This window comes from Lactuca saligna, chromosome 4 (assembly GCF_052625555.1).
Source record: "Lactuca saligna cultivar CGN05327 chromosome 4, ASM5262555v1, whole genome shotgun sequence".
Lineage (NCBI taxonomy): Eukaryota > Viridiplantae > Streptophyta > Magnoliopsida > Asterales > Asteraceae > Lactuca > Lactuca saligna.
The window spans coordinates 51,310,559-51,338,371 of record NC_136420.1 but is presented as its reverse complement, the minus strand read 5'-3'; the positions used below and the strand labels follow the sequence as shown (position 1 = coordinate 51,338,371).

Here is a 27,813-nt window from a genome sequence, read left to right as displayed (position 1 = left end):
GGTTCAGGTGGCCCGTGATTATGGTGCAGGGTGTTGTCTGATTGCATAAAGTGAATTAGAATGTGAAAATACATAAATTTTATTATCATTGTGTTTGTAGTAAGGTCTATTTGTAGGGTTGCCTCATATGAGTTGGAAAAAGTAGTCTAAAATTTTGTAGTGGAATTAATTCTACCATGAAAGATTATTGTTTTTGTGGTATAGTCTATTTATAGGGCTGCGTCAGATGAGTTAGAAAAAGTAGTCTAAAATTTTGTTATGGAATTGATTCTACCATGAAAGATTATAGAACTGAATGGTTTTTGTCATATCAATTGTTGTTTGAATCCATATATACATCTAAAGGTAAGTTAACGTTCATATAACATAATATATCTTTATATGCCGATAAGTTTGGTGTGAACCTCTAGTCATTAGAATATATAGTTATGTCAATACCTTACAGATTACAATATCCACAAGAAACAGAAACATAAATATGTTTGATGTTTTAAAAGGACAGCTACACTAAAATCACTCTGTCCAAGTAATATCTATCCCCAGTTATCCTCGGATACCCCTAAGGCCTTCCACACTGCTTTGGAAGCATCAACAATATTATTAGGGCAAGGAGGTTGATAGTCATGATCACCATCGCACCCCATAGTAGAGTCACACTCATTCACAACCATTGCCTTTACACTCCTCCCATTTCCATTGATGGTAATATATTTGTGGCACCTATCCCCTCCCTTATACCATCCAATTGACAGCGCCACATCCAGTTGACAGCGCCACAACTCGTTTTAACACTCCGATGGACCACCACCACACCTCCCTTTTGGAAACTATTTATTGTTAGTGTTGCTTTAGTATCGCCTGTCACCGGAGGCGAGCATGTATACGCACTACAAGAATATTAAACTAAGGCGACGATGCGTATCCCGACGAAAAATGTCGTCGCTACAGGTACCCTATGCCAACGACACTTTGTCGCCATAGCTTTTGAAACTTTTGACCAATTTCCTTTGACCACTATATATGTGCCGACGACAAGTCGTCGCGATAGGTCTGGCAGGAACGACGAAAATGTTGGCGGTAATATGAAAATCTATATCGACGACGTGTCGTCGGTATAGGTAAAAAAAAAATTATTTTCCATTTATTTTTATTCCAAGTGCCAGAAAAAGTGAACGACGTAGTTTTGGGATACCCTATGCCGACAACAAGTCGTTGGCACAAGGTTTTTAATTTATATATATATATATATATATATATATATATATATATATATATATATATATATATATATATATATATATATATGGAATAAATGATACGTCGTCGATTATGTTGACCCTATACAGACGATATGTTGTCGACATAGGGGTATACCCTAAAACAGTTACGCATCCTTCTTTCATTGGCACACAACGACTTCTTTCTGCATTGTTTCCTCCCAGGCGACGAAATCGGCTACTCAACGACAATATCTGATGATTAACCAAATCCAAGGTTGTTTCTACCCCTAATTTGTTATTTTAATGTTGTTTGGCATTGATTTTTACCCCTAATTTGGGGTTTTTTTTGGTGTGTAGGAACCGGTGGTGAAGCTCCATTGACCTAGTGACTGCCTCAACCTTCCACCGCCTAGTGTTGCCGCCTGTGGCCACCACCAGCCACCACCGGAGTATTACCTGCATCTTTGACTAGCCAGAAAAACTGAACATCACAAGAACAAAAGGTTAGTTTTTTTTTTTCTAATTTTTATTGAAATTGAATTTGAATTGTGTTGAAATTGTTTGTTGTTTGTATATATATGTGATTGTGTTGTGTGTGTGTGTGTGTGTGTGTGTGTGTATATATATATATATATGTATGTGTGTGTGTGATTGTGTTGTTGTTTGTTTAGGTTTATACTTTAAACAAACTAACTGTATGAAATTGATATTGTTTAGGTTGGTATATGAATTTGTATGAAATTGATATTGTTTATGTTGGTATATTAAATTGTATGAAATTGATATTGTTTAGGTTGGTATATGAAATTGTATGAAATTGATGTTGTTTAGGTTGGTATATGAAATTGAAATTGTTTAGGTTGATATGAAATTTTATGTGATCTTTGTTTAGGTTGGTATGAAATTTTGTATGATTGTGATCTTTATTTAGGTTGGTATAAAAGTTTATGTATAAAATGTAAAATATGTATGAATTGTGTTTAATTTGTTTAGTTATTAATAGCAACATACTTTTTTTTTCTTTTTAACAAAAGTATTATATTTTCATTTCTATTTGAAAGTTATAACATAAAACAAAATAATAAAATTATGTTGTTATTAAAAGTAATATTAAAAGTATTTTTTATCTTGTTTATGGTGCTATAATATATATATATATATATATATATATATATATATATATATATTAAAAGTATTTTTTATCTTTAGTATTCTCCATGATTGATCTTTCGACCATATATGTTTGAACCATCTTAATGTTTTAAACAAACTAATAAACTTTAATATCAATATACAAGATAAAAAAAATAAAAATAAATAACAAAATAATATTAAACTAATAAAAATATGTTTATTAAGTCAAAAATATTTAAACTATAAAAGTTATTAATACGAACATACTTTTTTTTATCTTGTTAATTAAAGTATTTTATTTTCATTTCTATTTGAAAGTTATAACAGAAAACAAAATAATAAAATTACGTTGTTATTAAAAGTAATATTAAAAGTATTTCTTATCTTGTTTATGGTGTTATAAAAAAAAAATAATATTAAAAGTACAATGCTGTAATTGAAAAGGATAAAATGTATACATACAATAAATATGAAAGAGAAGTGAAAAATAGAATGTTTTAAACAAACTAATAATAGTACATTGCTATAAAATGTGTTTAGAAGTGTACCCTTATGAATACTCTATCAATTCATTCCGATTCCTACTTCCAGGGTATATATTTTTTTATATACTTGTCAATATCTATCCATTCCGTCCGTTTTTTTTTCTCAAACAAAAAGTCATACAATTTAACTATGTATACAATGTTATTTTTAATAATGAAATAGTAATGACAGTCGATAAGAGTTGGATTCATGAAAATATAAAAATATTTAAACTAATAAAAAATTTTCATTAAGAACAAACGTTACTAATAGCAACATTAAAGAAAATATAAAAATATTTAAAATAATAAAAGTATGTTTATCGAGAGTAAACAAAATATTAAAATATTTAAACTAATAAAAGTACATTTATTTTAATTATGCATACAATCTAATTTTTTATAATTAAACAGTAATGACGATCGATAAGAGTTGGATTCGGGAACACCGAACGTCCCCAAAATTCTTGGAAGCTCTTAAAAACTTTATGGAGATTGCTAGGAAACAGGTTGACTCTGAAGACAAAGTGCATTGTCCGTGCATAAAGTGTGTGAATATGTATCGACAGTTGTTGAGTACGGTTTATGACCATATTCATGACCGTGTGTTTCTAAAATCATATACTATATGGATTTATCACGGTGAGAAGCATTCTGTTTCAGATTTTAGCTACAATTCGACTCCAATAAACATTCCAACGAATAATGAGATGTTTGATGTAATTGATGATGTTATGGTGGAACAAAATACAAATGAAGAAAATACAGATGATGAAGGACGAGGCATGGACCTAAAATTTGATGCTTTATTTGAGGAGCTCAATACCAAGTTACACCCTAATTGTGAGATGTCTTCTTTAAACTTTTTGGCAAAGTTGTTGCATATTAAAGTGATCAATAAATGGACAAATAGTTCATTTGACCAACTTTTAGAGTTGCTACGAGTTGCTTTCCCGAAGAGCAAGATTCCAACTTCACACTATGAAGCTAAGAAAAAGTTGAGAAAGATAGGGTTAGGATATGAGTCCATCCATGCTTGCAAATATGACTGTGCTTTGTTTTGGAAGGAGAATGATTCCATGCAGAATTGCCCGATTTGTAACGAGAGTAGATGGGTGGACACAACCACAAAGGGGAAGAGAGTACCACAAAAAGTGTTGCGGTACTTTCCTTTAACTCCAAGACTTCGACGGATGTATAGTTCCAGATTCACAGTTAATGATATGATTTGGCATAATGCTGGAAGATCAATGAATTGTATGATGTATCATCCGGTAGATGGGAAGTCATGGAAAGAATTTGATAAGAGATATCCAGAGTTTTCCACAGAACCTAGAAATCTTTGTCTAGGTTTAGCTGCTGATGGCTTTAATCCATTCGACAACTTTAATAACAATTGTAGTATTTGGCTGGTTATATTGACTACCTACAATACACCACCATGGATATGTATGAAAGAGTCTTCTTTCATGCTAAATTTGTTGATTCCTGGCCCTAGATCACCCGCAAAGGGCATTGATGTTTACTTGAGGCCTTTGGTGGATGAGTTGAAAATGTTGTGGGTCGAAGGAGTCCAAATGAGAGATGCATCAAACAACACTGTATTCAATATGTATGCGATGTTGTTATGGACTATCAATGATTTCCCATCACTTAGTAGTCTGTCTAGATGGAGTGGTTAAGGTTATTTAGCATGCCCTACTTGTAACGAAGACACATCTTCCATTTATGTGACCAACAAGATGTCTTATGTTGGTCACAGATGATTCTTGAATATAAACCATAGTTGGAGGGAGAGTCTATTGTTTGATGATCAACCTGAGACAAGACCGCGTGCTAGAAGATTCAGTAATGCAACTATATTAAAGAAAGTAAATTATCTCTCCAATCGAATTCCAGGGAAACATCCTAATTATAGGGATAAAAAAAGAAAGTGCGACGATGAAAGAAAAAAGAGAGAGTTAAATTGGACAAAACAAAGTATCTTCTTTGAGCTTGAGTATTGGTCTTCCGTCGACCTAAAGCACAATTTCCATGTTATTCATATTTCAAAGAATGTGAATGAGAGTGTGTTGAATACTGCACTGATGAACGATAAAAGCAAAGACAAAAAAGAAGCAAGAATTGACTTGAAAAATATGGGCATTAGATCAGATCAATGGCCAAAAGAGAAAGTTAAGAAGATGAAGAAACACAACAAGGAAGAAAACAAGAAGAAGGAAACACATCCACATGCTTCATACTCTTTCAAACCAATTGATCGACAACGTTTTTGTCAATTCATTAAAGGAGTGAGACTACCTGATGGTTTTGGATCGAACTTTAAGAAGAAGGTTAATGATACTGAATCAAATTTCATTGGGTTGAAGTCTCACGATCATCACGTCCTCATGCAATGATTGCTACCTATAGGGGTTCGAATATGTCTCCCACCAAATGTTTCAAGAACAATCATTGACCCGCGTACATTCTTTAAAAAAATTTGTGCACGGTCATTGGATGTTAACGACATGAGAAATGCCAGAATAGAAGTGGTGAAGATCTTATGTAATCTTGAGTTGATATATCCTCCACCATTTTTCGACATAATGATTCATCTTATTCTTCATTTACCTGATGAAACCGTTCTTGGAGGGCCTGTACACATGAGATGGATGTATCCTTTTGAAAGATATATGAAAAAACTTAAAAATTATGTCAGAAACAAAGCCAAACCAAAAGGCTTAATAGTAGAGGGTTATGTTGCAGACGAAGCTTTGACATTTTGCTCTATGTATCTTGAGGGTATGCAAACTAAATTCAACCGTGCTGATAGAAATGATGATCCTGGCCTTCCAAAAAGGCAATTTTTTGTCTTTTCATCACAATGTCGAACAATGTCGGCTAAGAAAATCGTTGAACTTTGTAACGAGGCCAAAAAACCATTACATTGGTATGTAGTAAACAATTGCGATGAGGATGAGATAAGAAGCTATAAATCGTAAGTTTCTAATCTATTAACTACCTTTTCGATAGTGTTTTAACTATTCTAATTATTTTGTCCCATATTCAGTGAATTGAAATTAGAATTGCCTGAAAGTGATTTCAAAAAGGAATTTCCTTCATGGTTCAAAGAAAAGGTAAGTATTTTATATATTTATAATGTAAAGCTAAATTATTACTTAAACATACAATCTTCTATTTCCTTACAAATTTATTGTCTCCAAAAAGATGTGCCTACGGACAGTACTGACGAATTAAAGGGGTTGGTATATGGTTCGTTGCGTGCATATTCATACACTGCATGCATAGTAAATGGTGTCCGATTTGTCATGAATAGTCGTGATCTCTGATGCACTTCTCAAAATAGTGGTGTTGTTACATTCGGAGAAGACGACGGTACACCATTCTATGGTCAATTAGAGGAGATCATAGAGTTACATTATTTATATGATAAATCAGTTGTACTCTTTCGTGGTAAATGGTTCAATGCCTCATTACGTAATGGAAGTTTAAAAGCTATAAATAATATGATTCTTATCGATACTAGTCATGAACGATATGTCGGTAAAACGTGGTTTGATGATCAACAATACATCTTAGCTACACAAGCTAAACAAGTATTTTATCTCCAAGATCTCACTCAAAACAATAACTGGAGAGTTGTGGAAGAGGTTCATCATCGAAAACTTTGAAATCATCCAAGTATCGGAGTTGTGAATGAGATAGATGTTGTGAACAACACTCAATCAACTGATTTTACCTTGGTTGTCGACTTAGGCACCTTACATATGCAGACGACTTTAGGTGAAGTTAGTGAATCAAGTGTGGTTGCTAGGAGGAATGTTGCTCCTAATATAAACGATGAAGATTTCATTAACGATGGAAATGACGATGATGATACGTACTCTTCAGATGAAGAAATAAATAATGAAAACTATGACAATGATGATGATGTTGTACATGTATATTGTTCTAGTGATGAATCTGATTGACAGTATGTTATTGTTATTATATGTCCTGGTTGCTTATAGTATTTGTTAGATTTAGAAATGTTTCTTATTTGTAGTTTTATTAAATTTCCTGAATGTTTATAGTATTTGTTAAACAGATGGCAGAAGTCGCGAGGGGACACGGAGGAGACGGTGGGGATAGACCTCCACACGGGATTGCATGCGGTGTACCATTGGGTTGCCAATCTTGTAAGTTATTTGAAAATTTTAATTATTAGATATATTAAAGTTTTAAATTTATAAATTTCCAATTATATATGTAAATATAGCATAAGCGAAGAATGTGAATGTGAATGTGTGTGGCAAAGGGAGAAACTTAAATTTGTACGATGAGTATGAAAAAAACAAGTGTAGGCCTTTGGATTTGAGAATTGATATCTCCGGGCGGACATATTGATTTATAAGGGACAACGGGAAAATGTTTGTCAGAATGATCTCAAATCAGGAGGGATCAATGGTACCGTTGCATTATCATACTTGGCGTCGTGTTCCTACCAAGTACAAAGCTGATTTATATCCCGAGCTAGAGGTAAATATACAATATATTTTATATGTATTGAATTTTACACTTATTAAATATTTTTTTACTAATCAAATATGTTTTTCCTTTTGCAGACTTATTTTGATATTAATAGGTATCGGGGCACAAATTAGTGGGAACCCCTTCGAGCGGGTATCCAAGCAGATATGCAAAGAGTTTATCGAGAGCGCAAGTATCAGATAAAAAAACATTTTGAAAGAGTTGGTGGATATCGTAATGTGGAAAGGGCAAGAAGACATCCAGTGGATTGATTTGTTGTTTTTGACCGAGGAATACAGACGCACGTCGGAAAAAATAATGTTACTAGGTCGAAACTTCCACACACAAGTGCTCACAGATGTAGACCCTATGCTCAACGACGTTATTTAGAGGTAATAAAATACATTAGTATTATTTAAAATTGTTATTAACATTTGTATAAATATATTTATTGTTTTTTCACTTATTATAGGAACAAATGGGAATCAAGCCGCAGCATATTGAGGGTTGGAGACAAATGCGCTACAAAGAAGTTTCGAGTTGGTGTACAAGTCGAGCAGAAGAAGACTGATAAGTGATAAACGAAATGAATATGTTGTTTAAATATATGATAATTAATTATAGTTTCTTGTTTAAGGTATATTATTATTTTTTGAATGTTTAAGTTTAGTTGTTTGTTTTAATTAACGTATATTAATTGTTTTCTTTATTTTAGGAGAAAATTCAAAATGAATATGAGAAAATGCAAAACGAGGTTGGGGAAGGAGGAGAAGTAAACGAGGAAGAATGTTTAGAACGTGCCTTTGGGACGAGACGTGGACATGCTCGCGGGGTGGGTAGGAGACCAACCACCAACTTCGGTTTAATTCCAAATGAACGGCCTTCCACTTCCAAATCGTCTAAATCTCAACCCCAATCTGTATCCCAATTCGATGCACAACAAATGCAAGAATATTTGCAACAATATAATGCATCATTTGCGGCTTGTATTTCGAACTTCCAACCACCACCATTTCCTAACTTTCTATTCAACTATAACACACAAGCAAGTAGCTCTCAACAATTTTCCGAGAGGATGGAAGAAGAAGGAGAAGGAGAAGGAGAAGGAGAAGGAGAAGGAGAAGGAGAAGAAGAAGAAGAAGAAGAAGAAGAAGAAGACGATTATGATAATGATGATTGATGTTTTTTTAGTATTATGAACAATGTTAGTTAACAACTTATTGTAATATTAAACTTGAATTTGAACAATGGTACCTAGTTAACGTTAAACTTGAATTTGAACAATGGTACCTAGTTAACGTATTTCAATTGATATATGCTGCATTGCTGTTTGGATTTGTTAAAAATGCAGGAATGATAATGTACAAAACCTGTAAAGCTAAAAAAAAAAAAAAAAAACAACGAGTAGCTATAGCGACGACTAGTCGTCGCAATAGGTCCATAACCGTAAACTGATAAAAACCTATAGCGACAACATGGTGTCGTAATAGCTTCAACTTGTCCCGACGACTAGTCGTCTCTATAGCTATCCCGACGACTAGTCATCGCCAAAGGATTTTAATAAAACTTTATTTTTTTCCCCTGAAAAAGTTGTTGACAAAATATGTGTCGACGACAACGTCAATGCCAACGACCTAATAGACCTATGCCGACACGCCTGTGCCTACGACTCTTTCCCGACGACTTGTCGACGCCATACCCTATGCCGACGACTTGTCGTCTCCATAGGGTCTGAAGTTGTCGTCTTCACAGGGACCGATTGTTGTAGTGATGTGGTGTAAAACTTACCTTGGACACAACAATCCGAGTTGTTCTCACGGTTGCATTCTCCTGGAGGCGGTTTTCTTCACCGGATCCCATCACTTGTAGGTTTGCAAGTCGAGCATTGTCTCCAATGAAGTTGTTGCTAGGAGAACCAAACCGAAATTCTTCATTGCCTTTTAGATGTTGCTAGTTACCGTTTACAATGTTGTTGGATGAGTAGCAAGGCAAATGGGTTGTGCTAATATAGCCTTTTACTTAACAAAAAGCCAAAATAATAGTCAACTATGTTGTATTTTTTTTCAAGTGACAGATGTTCTTCTACGGCAATAAAAATCCTTTGGATATTCACTTTCCCTTTTAAGAAAACCAAGTAATTTTGAGTGCACGGACATACTACAAATTTGTCCATAATACGTGCATGTTGTGTCTAATTTGGTCTCATTGTTGATTTATAAAGTATATCTAAAAAAGATCAACCAAACATGAGATCAAGAAGTCTCACATAAACATCGATCGGAACTCACACGCAAAGCAAACTAAGATGAGTGCATCATATGTCAAAATGACCACTCCAAGTTCCAATTTCCTTCTACGCTATTTTTTACGGCCATGGCAGCTCTGAAACAACATTATACTTGAAAAATCACTCCATGGAATTATTCCTTCAACATTACCATCTCCCACAATCTTCATATATGAATTAACGGGAGGTGAACCACCACCTGCATGCTATATTTATTACACATAAGAACCGAAAAACTAAATTTCTTGCTGGTAAAAACACCAGGAGATTACATTGAAATAGACCAAAATACAAACAAGTCCATATATCCTACTAACTAATTACTAATAGATGTCGTCATCATGGAAAGAAATTTCTTATCTTAAAATACGAGTCCATGTTTTTATAAAAGAAAAGAAATAAGTAGAACCAAAATTGCAACAATATAATGTACCAAGACTGTTGAAAATGCCTCAAAACCTTAATGGTAATACGTTGATGTCGAGTGCGCAACCATCTAGAAGACAATGCTCCATCAACACAGTACTTCCATTTTTGGCATCCTTTGTTGGTGCACGTTTACATTTTTATGTATGGGCAGAAATTAACATTTATTATGGAGTTATTTGATTGGTTTTAAAGTTTGCTACTTATTAATAACTAGGTGGAAACCGTGTACTATATAAATTTATTAAAACAAAAAATTTAATATCAATATTTAAGCATTAAATATTTTATAAAATAACACTTTCATATAAAATAATATAATCTTTTGGAACATTTAAAAAAGAAATCGCATTTATGAAAATTTATTATCAAATTAATAGAATAATTCCCTTTCGCTATTAGAATTATGTGGAATTTTATTTTAAAAAATGAAAATTCCCAAAAAATTACAAGTGGAAAATAATAATTCTAAAACTTCCACAAAATTATAATGACCAAAACTCTTGAGAATTTGACTAATGACAAAATAATAATAATAATAATAATAATAATAATAATAATAATAAAATACCTTCATTTATTTATTAGAGAGGATGCTTCATATTTATTAGAGGTTTTTGGGTATTGCTATATAGAACTCATTGTAATGCTTTATATAAAGCCATTACAAGTCATATATATATATATATATATATATATATATATATATATATATATATATATATATATATATATATATATATATATATATTCATCTAGTATCCATCTCACATATTGTCGATTGCAACAACCATGTAATGTAATATATAAGTCTAGTGTCTTGCAAGGTTCTAAATAACGTAAGGTGTGAGTTGACGATAATGTTAAGGCTCAAGCTTTTTTGAGTCGTGGCGATCTATGTTGTTTGTAAAGTGTGATTTAAGGAGACAATTTGTTATGTAATTAATAATTTTATATGTATTTTCTAATATTATTCATATATATATATATATATATATATATATATATATATATATATATATATATATATATATATATATGCAACTTAAGGCGATATTTTGTCAAAGCTTGGCGTCAAGTACCAGCCTTAGAGCCATGACGCGCCATCGCGGAACTGTGACAAGATTTTTAGAACCTTGGTGTATTGTAACAAGTGGTTTACCCGCTATGCCTATATAAAATTTTATGACTAAAACCCATATCAATTTTTATAAATCCTTTAATAGGTTCTTCCAGTGGCGGACACAGGAATTAGTAGTAAGGATTTCACAATTTTTTTTCTAGTCAAACATAATATAAAACATTAACAAATAAAAATCCGGTCAAACATAATATAAAACGTCTGATACAATTTTTTTTGGTTAAACAAAATATAACAAGGATTTATTACCACTACAAAAAAAGACCCTTTTACGATGCGCAAACCATGGCACTCTTTGATTTATGTTACGCAAAAGAGAGTGACATTAAAAAAGTGTCATCTCTTCAAAAAATCTAAGGATTTATGTCATGCATTATTCTGTGCCCTTAAATTAGTGTCTCAAGAAAAGAAATTATAAACACGGAGGGCGCTTTATTTTAAAGATACGTCCTCTATACCTATTGCTTTATAATTTTAATGAAAACATGCGTTTAGTAGAGGTGGGAAATGAAATCCTCAAAATTTTGAAAACTCGTCTTCTACCTTCTTTCTATCTTCCATCTTCTCCCCTCTCCCTCCTTCTCTCTCCTCTTCGATCCGCTTATCTGCCACTCTTGACCTCCTTATCGATCTCATCAAACATCGTGTCCCCTCCTTGATACCTCGCGGGAATATAAAAATTAGAAAACCCCATCCTCAAAAAGTCTAAGAAACTAGGGTTTTTCATCCCTCAAAGAACGAACCACATCCTCCATAGATCGATCTCTATCGCTTCATTTCTCACAGGAAATCGAACACTTTACAATCATAAGGCCACATTTGCAAGGATCTTCACTCACATTTCTAGAGAATACCTTCGCATATATAACACGATCAACTTCAGGAAAATGGCTGCCACCATTGCTAGAGTCAGCTCAAGCTACGATCGATAATCAGAGCTCAAAGCTTTCGACCAAACAAAAACCGGCATCAAAGGCCTCGTAGATGTCGGAATCCAATCGGAGCTAGGGATTTTTGTGAAAAACTTGCTCCGCCTTTCTCTACTGCGCGTTCTCTTTTCCACATCTCCACCCTCCAATGAAATCCAATCACCGACGACTCTATAACAGTTCTTTCTCATGCTCGAACCCTAGATCTCGCCTCGTACCTTGCTACATCTCTATAGCGATGACAGCTCAACAGAAACTCCACCACCTCTAACGGCGGTTCGAACCCATTAATTACCTCACTTTCCTCCTCTGTTTGGGAAATGAAAACTAATGACAAATAAACAACTTCATTTTGCGATTCAATTGCTTGATTTTGTCGATTCGTATTTGATTGCATTAGTAGCTGTTCCAGTCTCACACCAAAATCTCTTTGAATAATATTAGAGATTGTTCATCTACAAACACGAATGACATCTACACCATCGTCCAAAATCACTTGATTTATCTACCTATTTGTAAGTTGTGCGAGTTCAAATCTGTTGTGGTTACTATTATCATCACTAGACCAATAGAATGTGTACTTTCTAGGGGTTTCAATCCACTCTTGTGAATCACTTTTTACTGGTGAATTGACATCTACACCGTCGTCTGAGTTTGTACAAGTTAAACGATGCCATTAATTGTCGTCGTCGTAATCTTCTATAACTAATTCATCTCACTATTCTTTTGTAACATGTGATAACTTGTCAATTTACATTACATGAGCTATTACTGAATGGAGCTTCCCCTGGAGCACAAGTAGTTTCATGTAAAATTGGAGACTCATGATTAGGTTCAATGGTTGGTTACCAACAGCCCGAGGCCTTCAAACTAGTTTGGTCCCCTTCTAATTCTCAAGGTGATGGCAACCTTGAGCTTGTCCCTGAATATGGGGAAGAAATTTGTTCCATTTGGTTTCCAGTTGCACCAAAAGGATATGTTGCACATAGTATTATGTTTCCATGATCTTACATTCTCGTTCATATCAGTTTCCTAAACTAGGAGGACTGGGTTCTCATCAATATGGCATTGTTGTGTCACACCCCCAAACCAGATTGACGAAAACGTTTAGGGACGGAGGACGTCATATTCAGTATCATAACAGTTAATAGTAAGCAAAGTACACACCACCATACATATATAGGTTTCAAAAATTTTACATAATTGTATTTGTTACATGTTCAAAAGATAAATACATAAACATCTTTCAAAAGAAGTAATTAACGTCGGAGCGTTAATCCTCAAAAGTTGGTTTCCAAACCTGCTTAGCGGTTCCCTGAGAATACAAGTTATTTCAAAGAAAAAGTGTCAACAATTAAGTTGGTGAGTTCATAAGCGGTTATGAGAAAAATGTATGCCATTACAAAGTTCATGCGTTTTCCAAGAAAATCCCTTATTTTCTTATAAAAGTATGAAATGTGTATGAATGTTCGTGTGGTGAATTGTAAATTGTTGCACCAGGAAAATCCCTTATTTTCCTAAATTAACAGGCAGTCTCTAATGCACAAGATCGAAAATCGCAAGCAACTGACACGCTTAAAGGTTGAGGCGTAGTTTTATATAGTAAAGCTATAAGAAGATCGCACTCGTTAGATGAAGAATAGTTTTAATAGCTACTCGTTCATAAAATCAAACTACCATAATAATTGTCTATTTGATGAGTTTTATTACCATACTAAACATAATATGCTTATGGCGACGGTCTTCAGGCATCGAAATGTTATGACAAACTGTCACCCAAAGGACTGTAGCTAACAGTCAGGGCACATGATCATGACTTCCCGTATAGATCTATACACATTTGACACGCTCTCCCAACGGGAGACTCTGGTTATAATAGACATGACTTTAAGTAGTACCTTTTAACGAAAAGGTAGTATTGAAGATGTAATCGTCTCATGGATTCTCAACTAAGTCTGTATTTAAAGTGACAGTTTTGTATGCAGTGTTTATTCTTTTTCACAATGTTTGACAAAGCATAAAATGATAAGTTATTTTGAGTGCATAAAATGGTTTAACAAAGATTGCTACTTTCGATACTATGCATTTTATATAAATCTAATGCATGCAAGGTATAACAAGATTTTTCACGTTTTCACTCGGGATTAAATGGGTGTTTACTTGTATTCTCCCCCGAAATGTATTAAAGAGCATTATAAAGTATTTGAATATGTATAAAATGGGTACGGACTCACTTGATTGATGTGGGTTTTTTGAAGTAGTCGTGAGAAGAATCGAGCAGAACTTCGACTCAAGAGAGTTGAAATCTCGGGATTCTCGGGGATCTCAGGAGTGTAGAACTTCCTTCGGAACTTGAGTATGAAAAACCGGGGCTTTGGGAAGGCTTATCAAGGTAATCACGCAGAGTAGTAGCACTTAGATGTAAAGAGATGAGCACAAAACCCAGCACCCTTAAGCTTCTATTTATAGGGGCTGATTTGGGGTCTCACATCGTGAGTTTTGGATTGCTCACGTCGTGAGGCGTAGTCAGCATGATCCTCTTCGACGAGTTGACGTGTCTAACACTCTGGAACCCATCAATCACAAGCTCACGTCGTGAGCATGGTTCCCTCACGTCGTAAGGTTGAGTCAGCCTCGAGTTTTCTGTCCCAAACTTGTAAAATCCGTACTTTCACATACGAGCTCCGATTTCAACGTTCTTTTATATGCACCCATAGGTGTGAAAAGGCTCTACAACTCTCGTTTAGACTCTGTCGGCTAATTTTGACTTTATTTTCTTATTATATTACTTTTAATAGGCCGGACCTGGAAAAGTTTGATTAAATCCCATAACTCCTTCATATGTTGTCTATTTTTGTCAGACTTTTTATTGTTGTACTCCTATTGTCGGGGTCTTTAACTTTCGTTTAGGTTGTGTCGGCTAAAGACCGCTAGATCTCTATTTCGAGTTTTTAGCTGTCTACTGCTAGGTCAGAAGCTTCGAAAATTCATAACTTCCTTATACAAAGTCAGATTTGGGCATTGTTTTTATGTATGTTCTCGGTTTAATGATATCTACGACTTTCATTTCGATACCTAAGGTTAAAAAGTATTTTATTGAAATTTCTTGTTTTATGTTTAGCAACGCTTTATCGGTAGTGTTACGAACCTTTGATTGGTCATAACTCCTTCGTTATAACTCGGATTTTAGTGTTCTTTATATTTTTTGAAACCTTATCACAATATCTACCACATAGTGTACTCAAACAGAGCTTTTTGAACATTTCATTTTCGATGATATTATTATTATTTCACAAAGAAATTACAAGACTCGATTTTTAGACATTAAATTGACCTGAAATAACGGGTTGTTACATCATTCCCGTGTTAGAGTGAATTTTTTCCCGAAATTAATTACAAAATAAGTGCCAATGGACTAGGGAAGAGATGCAGGTACTTTTGTTGCATTTGATCTGCTCACTTCCAAGTGAATTCAGGTCCTCGCTTAGCGTTCCAGTGAACCTTCACTATTGGTATGCGACTATGTTTAGTTCGTTTAACTTCCCTATCCACGATCTCGACGGGTCCTTCCACAATGTTAATATTTTCATTAAGTTTGATTTCGTCTTGTGGAATCACAAGAGTTTTGTCGGACAAACACTTTTTCAGGTTCGATACGTGGAACACTGGATGTACTTTGTTAAGCTCGATTGGAAGTTGAAGTCTGTAAGCCACTGGACCAATCGTTGAAGTAATTTCGAAGGGTCCAATGTACGTTGGATTTAGTTTTCCACGCTTCCCAAAGTATATCATGCCCTTCCAGGGTGAGACCTTCAGTAGAACGCGGTCACCAACTTGGAATTCCAAGAGTTTTCGTCTTTTGTCAGCATAGTTCTTTTACCTGTCGCTAGAGGTTTTCAGACGTTCTCTAATCTGGACGATCTTTTCAGTTGTTTCCCTAATGATCTCCGGACCGGTGAATGTGCTATCATGGACTAAACCATTTCCCAACTGCGTGTCTCCCACTTCCATCCAGCACAGAGGTGATTTGCACTTACGACCGTAAAGGGCTTCAAATGGAGCAGTCTTGATACTAGTATGATAACTATTGTTGTAAGAGAAGATGAATAATGGTATGTGAACATCCCACGCTTTAACAAAGTCGATCACACATGCTCGCAACATGTCTTCTAGAGTATGGATCGTTCTCTTAGTTTGTCCGTCAGTTTGTGGGTAGTAGGCTGTACTCATATCCAACCTTGTTCTCATGGATTTTTGCAATGATTTCTAGAATCTGGAAGTGAATCTACTGTCCCTGTCCGAGATGATAGACATCGGCACTCCATGAAGTCCCACGATCTCTCGGATGTAGGTTCTCGTTAGCCTTTCTATCTTATTAGTTTCCTAGATCCGTAAGAAATAAGAAGACTTGGTTAGTCTGTCAATGATCACCCAAATGGTATCATGTCCACCCTGAGTCTTGGGTAGTTTTGTTATGAAGTCCATGGAAATTTGTTCCCATTTCCACTCAGGTATTTCGGGTTGATGGAGTAGACCTGAGGGCTTCTGGTGTTCTACTTTTATCTTGGTGCAAGTCAAGCACTTTCTCACATAGGTACCAATTTTTGCTTTCATGTTTAGCCACCAGTAGATTTGTTTAAGATCCATATACATCTTATCTGAACCTGGGTGTACGGAGTATGGAGTCTTGTGTGCTTCATTCATAACTATCTCTCTGAACCCACCAAACTTTGGTGTCCAGATTCGGTTCATAAGGTAGCGCACTCCATCACTCTTGATATCTAGATTCTTGTCCATCCCTCTAAGGGTTTCACATGTCACGTTTTCGGGTTTCAAGGCTTCTATTTGAGCTTCCTTGATTTGTGTTGATAGGTGTGAATGGATTGATATGGTTAATAACTTCACTCTTTGACCAGGGTACTCCTTACGCTAAGGGCATCATCCACTACATTCGCCTTTCCCGAATGGTAACAAATCTCACATTCATAGTCGTTGAGAAATTCGACCCAATGTCGTTGTCTCATGTTTAAATCCTTCTGGTTAAATATGTGTTGCAGGCTCTTGTGGTCTGTGAAGATGATGCACTTGGTACCGTATAGGTAGTGCCTCCAGATTTTTAGAGCAAAGACCACGGCTCCAAGTTCTAAGTCATGAGTGGTGTAGTTGACTTCATGTGTTTTTAGTTGCCGTGAGGCATACGCAATAACCTTTCCTCACTGCATTAGCACACATCCCAACCCTTGATTCCAGGCATCACAATACACCTAAAAATCTTCGATTCCTTCTTGAAGAGAAAGAATGGGTGCATTGCATAGGGCCTATTTCAAAGTCTGAAATGCAGCATCTTGCTTTTCTCCCCAGTTGTAGGTCACACCTTTTTGAGTTAGGGAGGTAAGAGGTTTTGCGATGCTGGAGAAGTTCTGAATGAACCTTCGATAATAACCAGCAAGGCCTAGAAATTGGCGAATCTCAGTTGGTGTAGTTGGTGCCGACCAATTTTTGATAGCCTTGATTTTTTATGGGTCCACATGGGTTCCTTCTTCGCTGACCACATAACCTAGGAAGTCCACTTTCCTAATCCAAAACTCGCATTTTGAGAACTTCGCATAAAGTCTCTCAGCTCGTAATGTCTCTAAGACTTGTCTAAGGTGTTCACCATGCTCTTCTTTACTCTTTGAATAAACGAGTATGTCATCTATGAATACTATCACAAATTTATCCAAGAATGGATGACATACCCTATTCATTAAGTCCATGAACACGACAGGGGCATTGGTTAGTCCGAACGACATCACTACAAATGCCCATAACTTGTTCGGAAGGCCGTCTTGGGAATATCACTCTCCAGGACTCGCAACTGGTCATATTCCGATCTCAGATCGATCTTGGAGAAGTAGTTTGCTCTTTGGAGTTGGTCAAATAAGTCGTCGATTCGTGGTGGGGGATATCGGTTCTTGATAGTAAGTTTGTTGAGATCTCGGTAGTCGATGGACATCCTAAATGATCCATCCTTCTTTTTCACAAACAACACTGGTGCTCCCGAAGGCGAGAAACTCGGCCTGATGAATCCTTTGCTGAGTAGTTCATTTAGTTGGCTTCATAGCTACTGCATCTCCACTGGGGCTAACCGATAGGGCGCTTTGGCTACCGGGGTAGCTCCGGGAATCAGATCGATTCTGAATTTGACATGTCTCGCGGGTGGTATTCCTAGAAGATCTTCGGGAAAAACATCGGGAAACTCGCATACGTCAGGAACGCTCTTGATGTCTTGGACTTCGCGTTTCACATCCACAACATGTGCTAAAAACACGTGGCATTCCTTGCGTAGGTACTTCCAAGCTTGGGCACATGCGATAATACGAAGAGTGGTACTGGGTTTGTCGCCATAGATAATGAGGGTTTCGCCGGTTGGCAGATTAAGGCGAACGACCTTATCGTAACATAAAATGTCTGCATGATGAGAACTCAGCCAGTTCATGCCTATGATGACATCGAAACTCTTAATCGAGATTAACATGAGGTTGATTGGAAAGGGGTTAGCATTTAGAGTTAGGGTACAGTTTATGTATATCTCCTTAGTGCCTTTTGTTTTACTGTTGGCCATTTCTACTATATACGGTTCAATTAATGACTGGGGTGTTTGTTTCAGTAGGCCTTTACAATTATGACTCATAAAACTCCTCTCCGCTCCACTATCAAACAAAACGCATGCATACGAGTTATCGAGAATAAACGTACCCGTAACAACAGTGGGGTCTGCAATGGCTTCATCTTGTCCCATTGCGAACACTCAGCCCTTTTTGTCAGTATCCCTGTTGTTTGCTTGTGGGCAGTCCGTGCGGTAGTGCTCCATGGCTCTGCACTCAAAACAGGTGTGGCTTACTCCGACATTAGTAGTGGGGGCAGCATATTGGGCTGGCTCCTTGAAGAAGCATGCCATATGCCCCTTCTTATTGCACCTGGTGCATTGGAGATCACAGCAAAGACTGTGGTGGTGGAAGTTGCATTAATTTCACTTTGGAAGTTTCCCACAGTATGAACTTATAGGTGCAGAGGTGGTAGGCACAGTAACAGCATGAGCCGTTGACACTTGTTGTTTCTTGGGGTTCCCCTATAGGGTTTGTCCCCTTCTCTTGTTCCAAGGCCTTCCCTAGCCCTGTACCTCCTTTGATGGATCGGTAGTAGCTGCGACAATCCACTGTTTGACCCTGTGGTCGGTGAGTCGCTGAGCCATCCGCTTAGCGCTGTTGAAAGTGATTGGGTTGGAGGCCAAAACATGAGCTTGAATCTGCGGTGATAACCCAGTACATCTCAACCTTTTTCAGTTCTAGGTTGACCATGGCAGGGCACAAGGCAGCAAGGTTGTTGAACCTGGCCGTGTAGGCGACTAGGTCAGACCCAGTCATCTTCAGGTTCCAGAGCTCCTGCTCTAGCTTTTATATCTCGCCCCTTGGGCAGTATTCATCCAGTATTAGGACCTTCAAATCCTCCCAACTCATGGCGTTGGCGATGGTGAGAGTCACGGAATTCACATGGCTTTTCCACCAGATGAGGGCTCGATCAGTGAGGGTGCAAGCAGCAAACTTGAATTTTTTCGCTTCTTTGCAAGAGCAGATCTCAAAGACCGTTTTGGTCTTCTCGAACCATTGCATCAGTGCAATGACTCCCCCAGTGACATTAAAAGTTTTTGGCTTTGCGTTGGAGAACTCCTTGTAAGTGCATCCCCTTACGTGACCATGACCAGTGCCATGGCCGGATCATAAGCTGGTGGTGGAGGTGGTGTTGGTACCGTGCCCAGTCTGGGTCTTAGGTTTGGATGAGGAGGCATCGCGCTGCCAAGAAATAAAAATAAAAGATTATAAGTTTTGGTGGTTGAGAGTTGAATGATAATGAGTTAACTATCTTTAATAGCTCAAAATTTTGGTTTGACTAACACAGGGCTTTGAGTTTGATTCACAAATGGAGTTTGAATAACAATAAATGAACTCATGAACTCGAATGAAATGTTAAGAGTTAACACACAAAAGAGATATGCCCTATATATATATATATATATATATATATATATATATATATACATATATATATATATATATATATATATATATATATATATATATATATATATATATTAAACATATGGTTGCGTTACATCCGAAGTTAGAAAATTTTGACCTTTTAGCCAATGGTCCTATTCTATATCAAAATTTGGGAGTTAGGCGAGCACTACTTGTTGCGTGGATTACGCTTGGAGCTTGACTCCGCATCCAATTGCTTGGATCCCATGAGACGCCTGTCAAAGGCAACTTGTTGCTCCCTCAAATCCCTTATTTCGGAGAGAGATGCAGTCATTTGCTCTTGGAGGGAGTTGGTGTGGAGTTGAGCATTCCCTTGTAGCATGTCTAGGAAACGGATATCGGCTGTGTTATCTTCCATGCTTATGTCAACCTCGCGAATTCGGTTTGCTTGGACTCCGGATTGATAAGCCTAATTGGCAAGTTTTCCTAACACAACTGGGAATGCTCGATCAGCTGAACTTCCTCCACTGACATCGTAGAAGTCCCGACACATACTGTAAGGAGGATGCATTCCTTATTGTTGGCTCCAATGGTGGATGTGTTTCCCCAGATGGGAGTTGGTCCTTGAAATCCCATCTTGAAAGGAGGTCGGAAGGCTGGTGGATTGATTATCTCAGGCTCTAAGGCTGAGCTATCTGAACTTTCCTCCTCCTCATCTTCCATGGGTTCCTCCTCGGGATCATCTTCAATCCATCCCCCATTACCTTGGTTGGGGTAGTAAGGGTCACCGGGGTGATGGAATCCAGCCATTGATTCTATACGAGAATAGGGTTAAGAATTGACTATATGCTAAAGCACGTAAAATTTACCCTTAAGTTTGATGGTTGAAGGAACCCAAATACTCCCATAGTATTCTTAATGATATGCTCTTGATAAGTTTTAAATTTTTTGTCCACTGCAGACACTCCTTGGCATACGTTAGTCGGCTCTCGGACAAATATAGTTGATCAGGCTATATTCTTCCCAGTTCTGATTACATGTCCCAAGGCACACCTGCACTGCACAATTCATTTAGAATACTTCTATATTGATCTATTTATGACACTGTTATTAATATGAAATGAATGCATGCCTACTTTACAAAAATTAAATAAATGTAATTTTAAAAGTATGACCCTTATTCAGAGTGTTTTTGCCCAGTTGTGTTTATAGTTGTATACCAAAAATGTTTTTGATATACTTAATTCACTATAAACTATGCTCTGATAGCAATCTGTCACACCCCAAACCAGAACGGCGAAAACATTCGGGGGCAGACGACATCATATTTAGTATCATAACAGTTAATAGCAAGAAAAGTACACACCACCATACATATATAGGTTTCAAAATGTTTACATAATTGTATTTGTTACATGTTCAAAAGATAAATACATAAACATCTTTCAAAAGAAGTAATTAACATAAGAGCGTTAATCCCCAAAATTTGGTTTATAAACTTGCTTAGCGGTTCCTTGAGAATACAAGTTATTTCAAAGAAAAAGTGTCAACAATTAAGTTGGTGAGTTCATAAGCGGTTTTGAGAAAATGTATGACATTCCAAAGTTCGTGCGATTTCCAAGAAAATCCCTTATTTTCATATAAAATTATGAAATGCGTATGAATGTTCGTGTTATGAATTGTAAATTGTTGCAACAGGAAAATCCCTTATTTTCCTATTATTTGATTGTTTTGGATATAGGAAAATCCCTTATTTTCCTAAAGTAACAGGCAGTCTCTAATGTCCAAGACCGAAAATTGCAAGTAATTGACATGCTTAAAGGTTGAGGCATAGTTTTATATAGTAAATTTATAAGAAGATCTCACTCGTTAGATGAAGAATAGTTTTAATAGGTACTCGTTCATAAAATCAGACTACCATAATAATTGTCTATCCGGTGAGTTTTATAACCATACTAAACATAATATGCTTGTGGCGACGGTCTTCAGGCGTCGAAACGTTATGACAAACTATGACCCAAAGGACTGTAGCTAACAGTCAGGGCGCGAGATCATGACTTCCCGTATAGATCTATACACATTTGACACGCTCTCCCAACGGGAGACTCTGGTTATAATAGACATGACTTTAAGTAGTACCTTTTAACAAAAAGGTAGTATTGAAGATGTAATCGTCTCATGGATTCTCAACTAAGACTGTATTTAAAGTGACAGTTTTGTATGCAGTGTTTATTCTTTTCACAATGTTTGACAAAGCATAAAATCATAAGTTCTTTTGAGTTCATAAAATGCTTTAACAAAGATGGCTACTCTGGATACTATGCATTTTGTATAAATCTAATGCATGCAAGGTATAACAAGAGTTTTCACGTTTTCACTCGGGATTAACCGGGTGTTTACTTGTATTCTTCCTGGAAATGTATTAAAGAACATTATAAAGTATTTGAAGATGTATAAAAGGGGTACGAACTCACTTGATTCAAGTGGTTGTTTTGAAGTAGTCGAGAGAAGCATCGAGCAGAACTTCGACTCGCGAGAGTTGAAATCTCGGGATTCTCGGGGATCTCTTGAGTGTAGAACTTCTTTCGGAACTCGAGTATGAAAAACTAGGGTATCGGGAAGGCTTATCGAGGTAATCACGCAGACTAAAAACACTTAGATGGAAAGAGATGAGCACAAATCCCGACACCTTTAAGCTTCTATTTATAGGGGCTGATTTGGGGTCTCACGTCGTGAGTTTTGGATTGCTCACGTCGTGAGGCTTAGGCAGCATGATCCTGTTCGAGGAGTTGACGTGCCTGACACTCTGGAACCCATCAATCACGAGCTCACGTCGTGAGGCTGAGTCAGCGTCGGGTTTTGTGTCCCGAACTTATAAAATCCGTAACTTTCACGTACGAGCTCCGATTTCGACGTTCTTTATATGTACGTGTATGTGTGAAAAAGGCTCTACAACTCTTGTTTAGACTCTGTTGGCTAATTTTGACTTTATTTTTTTTATTATATTACTTTTAACAGGCCGGTCCTAGAAAAGTCCATTTAAATCCCATAACTCCTTCATTTGTTGTCTATTTTCATCAAAATTTTTAACTGTTGTACTCCTATTGTCGACGCCTTCAACTTTCATTTAGGTTGTGTCGGCTAAAGACCGCTCGATCTGTATTTTGAGTTTTTAGATGTCGACTGCTAGGTCAGAAGCTTCGAAAATTCATAACTTCCTCATACGAAGTCAGATTTGGGCGTTCTTTTTATGTATGTTCACGGTTTAATGATATCTAGGACTTTCATTTAGATACCTACGGTTAAAGAGTATTTTATTGAAATTTCTCATTTTATGTTTAGCAACACTTTACCGGTAGTGTTACAAATCTTTGATTGGTCATAACTCCTTCGTTATAACTTGGATTTTAGTGTTCTTTATATTTTGGAAACCTTATCTTGATATCTACCACATAGTGTACTCAAACTGAGCTTTTTGAACATTTCATTTTCGTTGATATTATTATTATTTCACAAAGAGATTACAAGACTCGATTTTTAGACATTACATTGACCTGAAATAACGGGTTGTTACATGTTGTCCGTCTAACTCCTGGCCAAAGCTCCTCCAATGGCATCCTTCTTGGTCGGTAAAGTGCATGTACATGTGGTGCCAGATCGAGTTGTGACAAATCTTCTTATATTAAATTGGATACATGGAATGAGGTTTTCTTCTCCAAAGCAGATTCACTTGTTAGTAATTTACATTTTTCTTTATGTTCGCCCTTAACTGAAAGCAAACCTGGTTTATGATCATCTTCCTTAGATGATGGTTTCTAGTTTTTGTTCTAGAAAACCAACACATCATTGACCAACTTTTGTAGCTTTTTATCTTCGGCTTCTTTCTTATTCTAATCTACTACTACTATGAATTCCATCTTCCCCGTAGGTTGTATCAGTTCTTTAAATTTGTATTCTATAAAATTTTGTGTTCCTTTTTTGCTTTTGAAAAAACTTTTGATTGTTGCATAGGTATTAATCCTGAAGCTGATAACTAGACTGCTATATTTGCTGCTCTGAATGACAAGGTATACATTACAAATTATTCATTCAACTAATTCAAAATGAGAATGATGTTTAATTACTTATTTATTTATTTTTAATATCTTTATACGTGGTAGGATCTTCAAGTTCGGATGTATGCAATATCAGTGGCTGGTAAATTATCTGGAAAAAAAACCCTGGATATGTTTTTCCAGCACTTCGGCGTCACCTTATTCAATTGTTAACATATCTTGCACAAAGGTGAGAACTCAATTGTCTTGTCATTAGCTTTTAAATGTTTAATAATATATAGTTTAAAGACCTTGTTTTTATTGCTCTTAATTTAATAGTGCTGATAGCAAATGCTGAGAAGAAAGTGCAATGTTGTTAGGCTGCTTGATTTGCAGCTGTTAATGACTTATACTTCCATATATTGCTCCAATACACAAGGTCTTACACTCTTACTATTTACAAACCTTTCATATATATATATATATATATATATATATATATATATATATATATATATATATATATATAGTTATTCTATTAGCTGACGTGGCATATTTCAGGCGCTTTTGGCTAAACTATGTGAAGGAACAGTAGGAGTGAATGCAAACAATGGCATTATCAGTGGTGTTCTTGTAACTGTGGGAGATCTTGCTAGAGTGGTAGGAGATTGTTACATTTTTTTTGTTCTCTTAAGTGTAAAATGTTTGATTTGCTGAGTCTTACTTGTATATGTTTAGGGTGGTTTTGCTATGAGAGAATATATCCCTGAACTTATGCCAAGAATTGTTGAAGCTTTATTGGATGGAGCTGCTGCTACTAAACATGAGGTTGTTGTTGCAAATCTTGGTCAGGTTGTGCAGAGCACATGGTATGTATTCATCTTTACCAATATTACAAGTGACACTACAATGTAGTTTACCCTTTTTACTAGAATCGGTTGGTTTTTGTTTGTAGTTATGTGATAGCTCCATATAATGAGTACCCACAGTTGGGATTACTTTTAAAATTGTTGAATGGTTTGCTGGCATGGTCTACAAGCCATGAAGTTCTTATGGTATGTTTTTGACCCTTTTCTAGTTTCTATGATGTTATATACATAGATTCATGTTGGAAAAAATCTATGTTAACAATGAATGATTAGGTTCTTGGAATAATGGGTGCTTTGGATCCTCATGCTCATAAACATAATCAACAAAGCTTGCAAGGACCTCTTGGTGATGGGACCCGTACAACCAATGATGCGGGCCCACATATCCACTCTAGTGATGAGTTGCCAATGGATTTTGGCCATCATTTGCAACATCAGAAGATTATTTCTCCACTTTAAGTTTTTTTTATTTATCAAAAAGTAAAAACAAAAAGAAGTCGTACCTTTACTCCTTTAGTCTAATTTGTATTTATTACTTTTGCATGTTGCTATAAATTCTTTAATTCGGATACTTAGAGACCCTTCTCATTCTAGTTATCATCAAAACACTATAATTATAAATATTTATTTCTTACTGTAATCATAACTATGTTTATGTTATATTAATTTTATTTTTTATTTGTTTTTATGAAAAGCTTTAAGAGCTGCAATTGTAGCTGTTAAACGTGAGGATGATCGAAGGCTCTATCACAATGTTGCAATGCGAAAACAAAGAAAAGAGGTCAGTGACATATGAGTATATATTATATAATCAAAACACTCTAATTATATATATTTATTTTTTTTTACTAAAAATAAATTATTTTAGTTAAAATCGCATGAATGATTTCAGGTAAATAGGGATGGTAATTCTTGAAAATGTCTCCCCTAAATTTGTACAGTATCCAATTTTAGTAAATGAGAACGTTGTTATTTTTATTTATTTCAATTTTTTTCTTCGCGAAAAAATACTGACAAAAAATACATTACATGACATGATATGTTGGTTGAGTAGCTTTACGGGTTCTCATGGGTGGTGTTAGATGGAATTGTGATGATATACTCTCTAGTTCATAGGATCAAGGATTGTCATGGTTGATAGCTTTCCAAGTAATATTTACCATTTGTATGGGGAAATTCTTGTCATTGTTGATATCATGTATTTCATAATGTAGTGTATTTATTCCAAATCCCACATTCTTTGGATGGAGAAAAGGGTAATTTTGTCTTTTATAACTAACATTCCATGTTTGATTCTTGTAATAATTATATTAGCATATTAATTTTTTGACTTATATTTGATCAGGTCACAAGAATTATCAGAGTAGGGGTTCAATATTAGTCTTAAAGAATTCTGAAAGACAAGATGCAACTCTACTTAGTTGGAATTTGATGTTTATCATCTTTGTGTATATCTTTTTAGTTTGTATAGCATTACATTGCAGAAGGTGTCCCTTAATATCAATGTAGTATTAGGTTATATAGTTAGGGAAAACCTCTTAATAACAATGTACAATTAGATCCCCTTAGTATCAATGTGTTACAATTTTTTGACATGATGTTATTGGATGAAACTAATTGTTTTGGTAGCTTACATATTTTTGTATTATGTGTAAATGAGTATGGTAAAGATGCATCGCAAATGCATATCGTAAATGGTTACTTTATGACACGCAAATGCGTGTCATCTTCATTTATGACAGGGGCTTTCTTGATACGCATTGCGTGTCATAAACACGCACGTCGTAAGGTTACAACACACAAATGTGTGTTGTCTTCCTTTATGACAGGGCCTTCCTTGATACGCATTGTGTGTCATAACTGCGCGTCGTAAATGTGTGTCAAAAATGCGTGTCGTAAATGCACATCGTAAATAGACGACGCGCAAAAGCGTGTCGTCTCTTGTTATGACAGGGCCTTCCTTGACATGCATTTGCGCGTCGTCTGAGGGTTTACAACACGCATTGCATGCCGTAAAAGGCTGTTATTCTAGTAGTGTACAATTTAAATTTGTCATATTTGAGGAGACATCTTTTGAAACCGCTCCATTACTTTGTCATTTTCAACTTTCGCAAGTGCTTCAGTCTCGACATTACAAAGCAATGTGTCATTCGAAAATTCATTGCCAATTTTGTTACACAAATTGGTCTTCAAGAGCTTCATCTTTAAAAAACATCTTTCTACACTTGCGGTCGCTACAGGTAATATCAAAGACAACTTTAAAAGCTTATAAGCCAAATGATAAGACGGATGCTTCTTCGTACTAACCATTAGACGAGAAAGGTCAGAAATTCCTTTCAAACTAGTGAAACACTCATCTTTGATGCAAGAGTGAAAAAATATCTTAAGTTGTTCTTCAAGGTCTATCATATCCAAATCATCAAAGTCATACTTGTATAACTTAGCCAAATTCAACAACTTTGATTTGTCAAATTGTGAAAATGAATCACAAGGACTCAAAGCACCCATGTATTATAGTAACTGGGTGTGTGTTTCACTAAATCAATCCCGATACTCTGTAAGTTGCATACGTAACTGTATTGAAGATTTTTAACCTCAAAATGAATCATATTAGTCTTTGTAGTCTTATGGTTTCTTGCACCAATATTATTACACCCAAAAACTAAGAACGGCGGAAATGTTTCGGGGTGGAGGACGTCGTGTACAGTATCACAATAGT

The 27,813-nt window shown here is 35.9% G+C and overlaps 1 protein-coding gene and 1 pseudogene across 1 annotated transcript; both read right to left on the bottom strand.

The window, feature by feature from the left end:
* Positions 1-513: 513 nt before the first annotated feature.
* On the bottom strand, positions 514-19,825 carry LOC145039600 (kiwellin-1-like; annotated as a pseudogene).
* Positions 19,826-27,146: 7,321 nt separating this feature from the next.
* LOC145039599 (uncharacterized) lies at positions 27,147-27,602 on the bottom strand. Its single transcript, XM_078987635.1, has one exon. It carries the CDS (start codon positions 27,600-27,602, stop codon positions 27,147-27,149), a length of 456 nt encoding a protein of 151 aa, XP_078843761.1.
* Between the last annotated feature and the right edge of the window lie 211 nt (positions 27,603-27,813).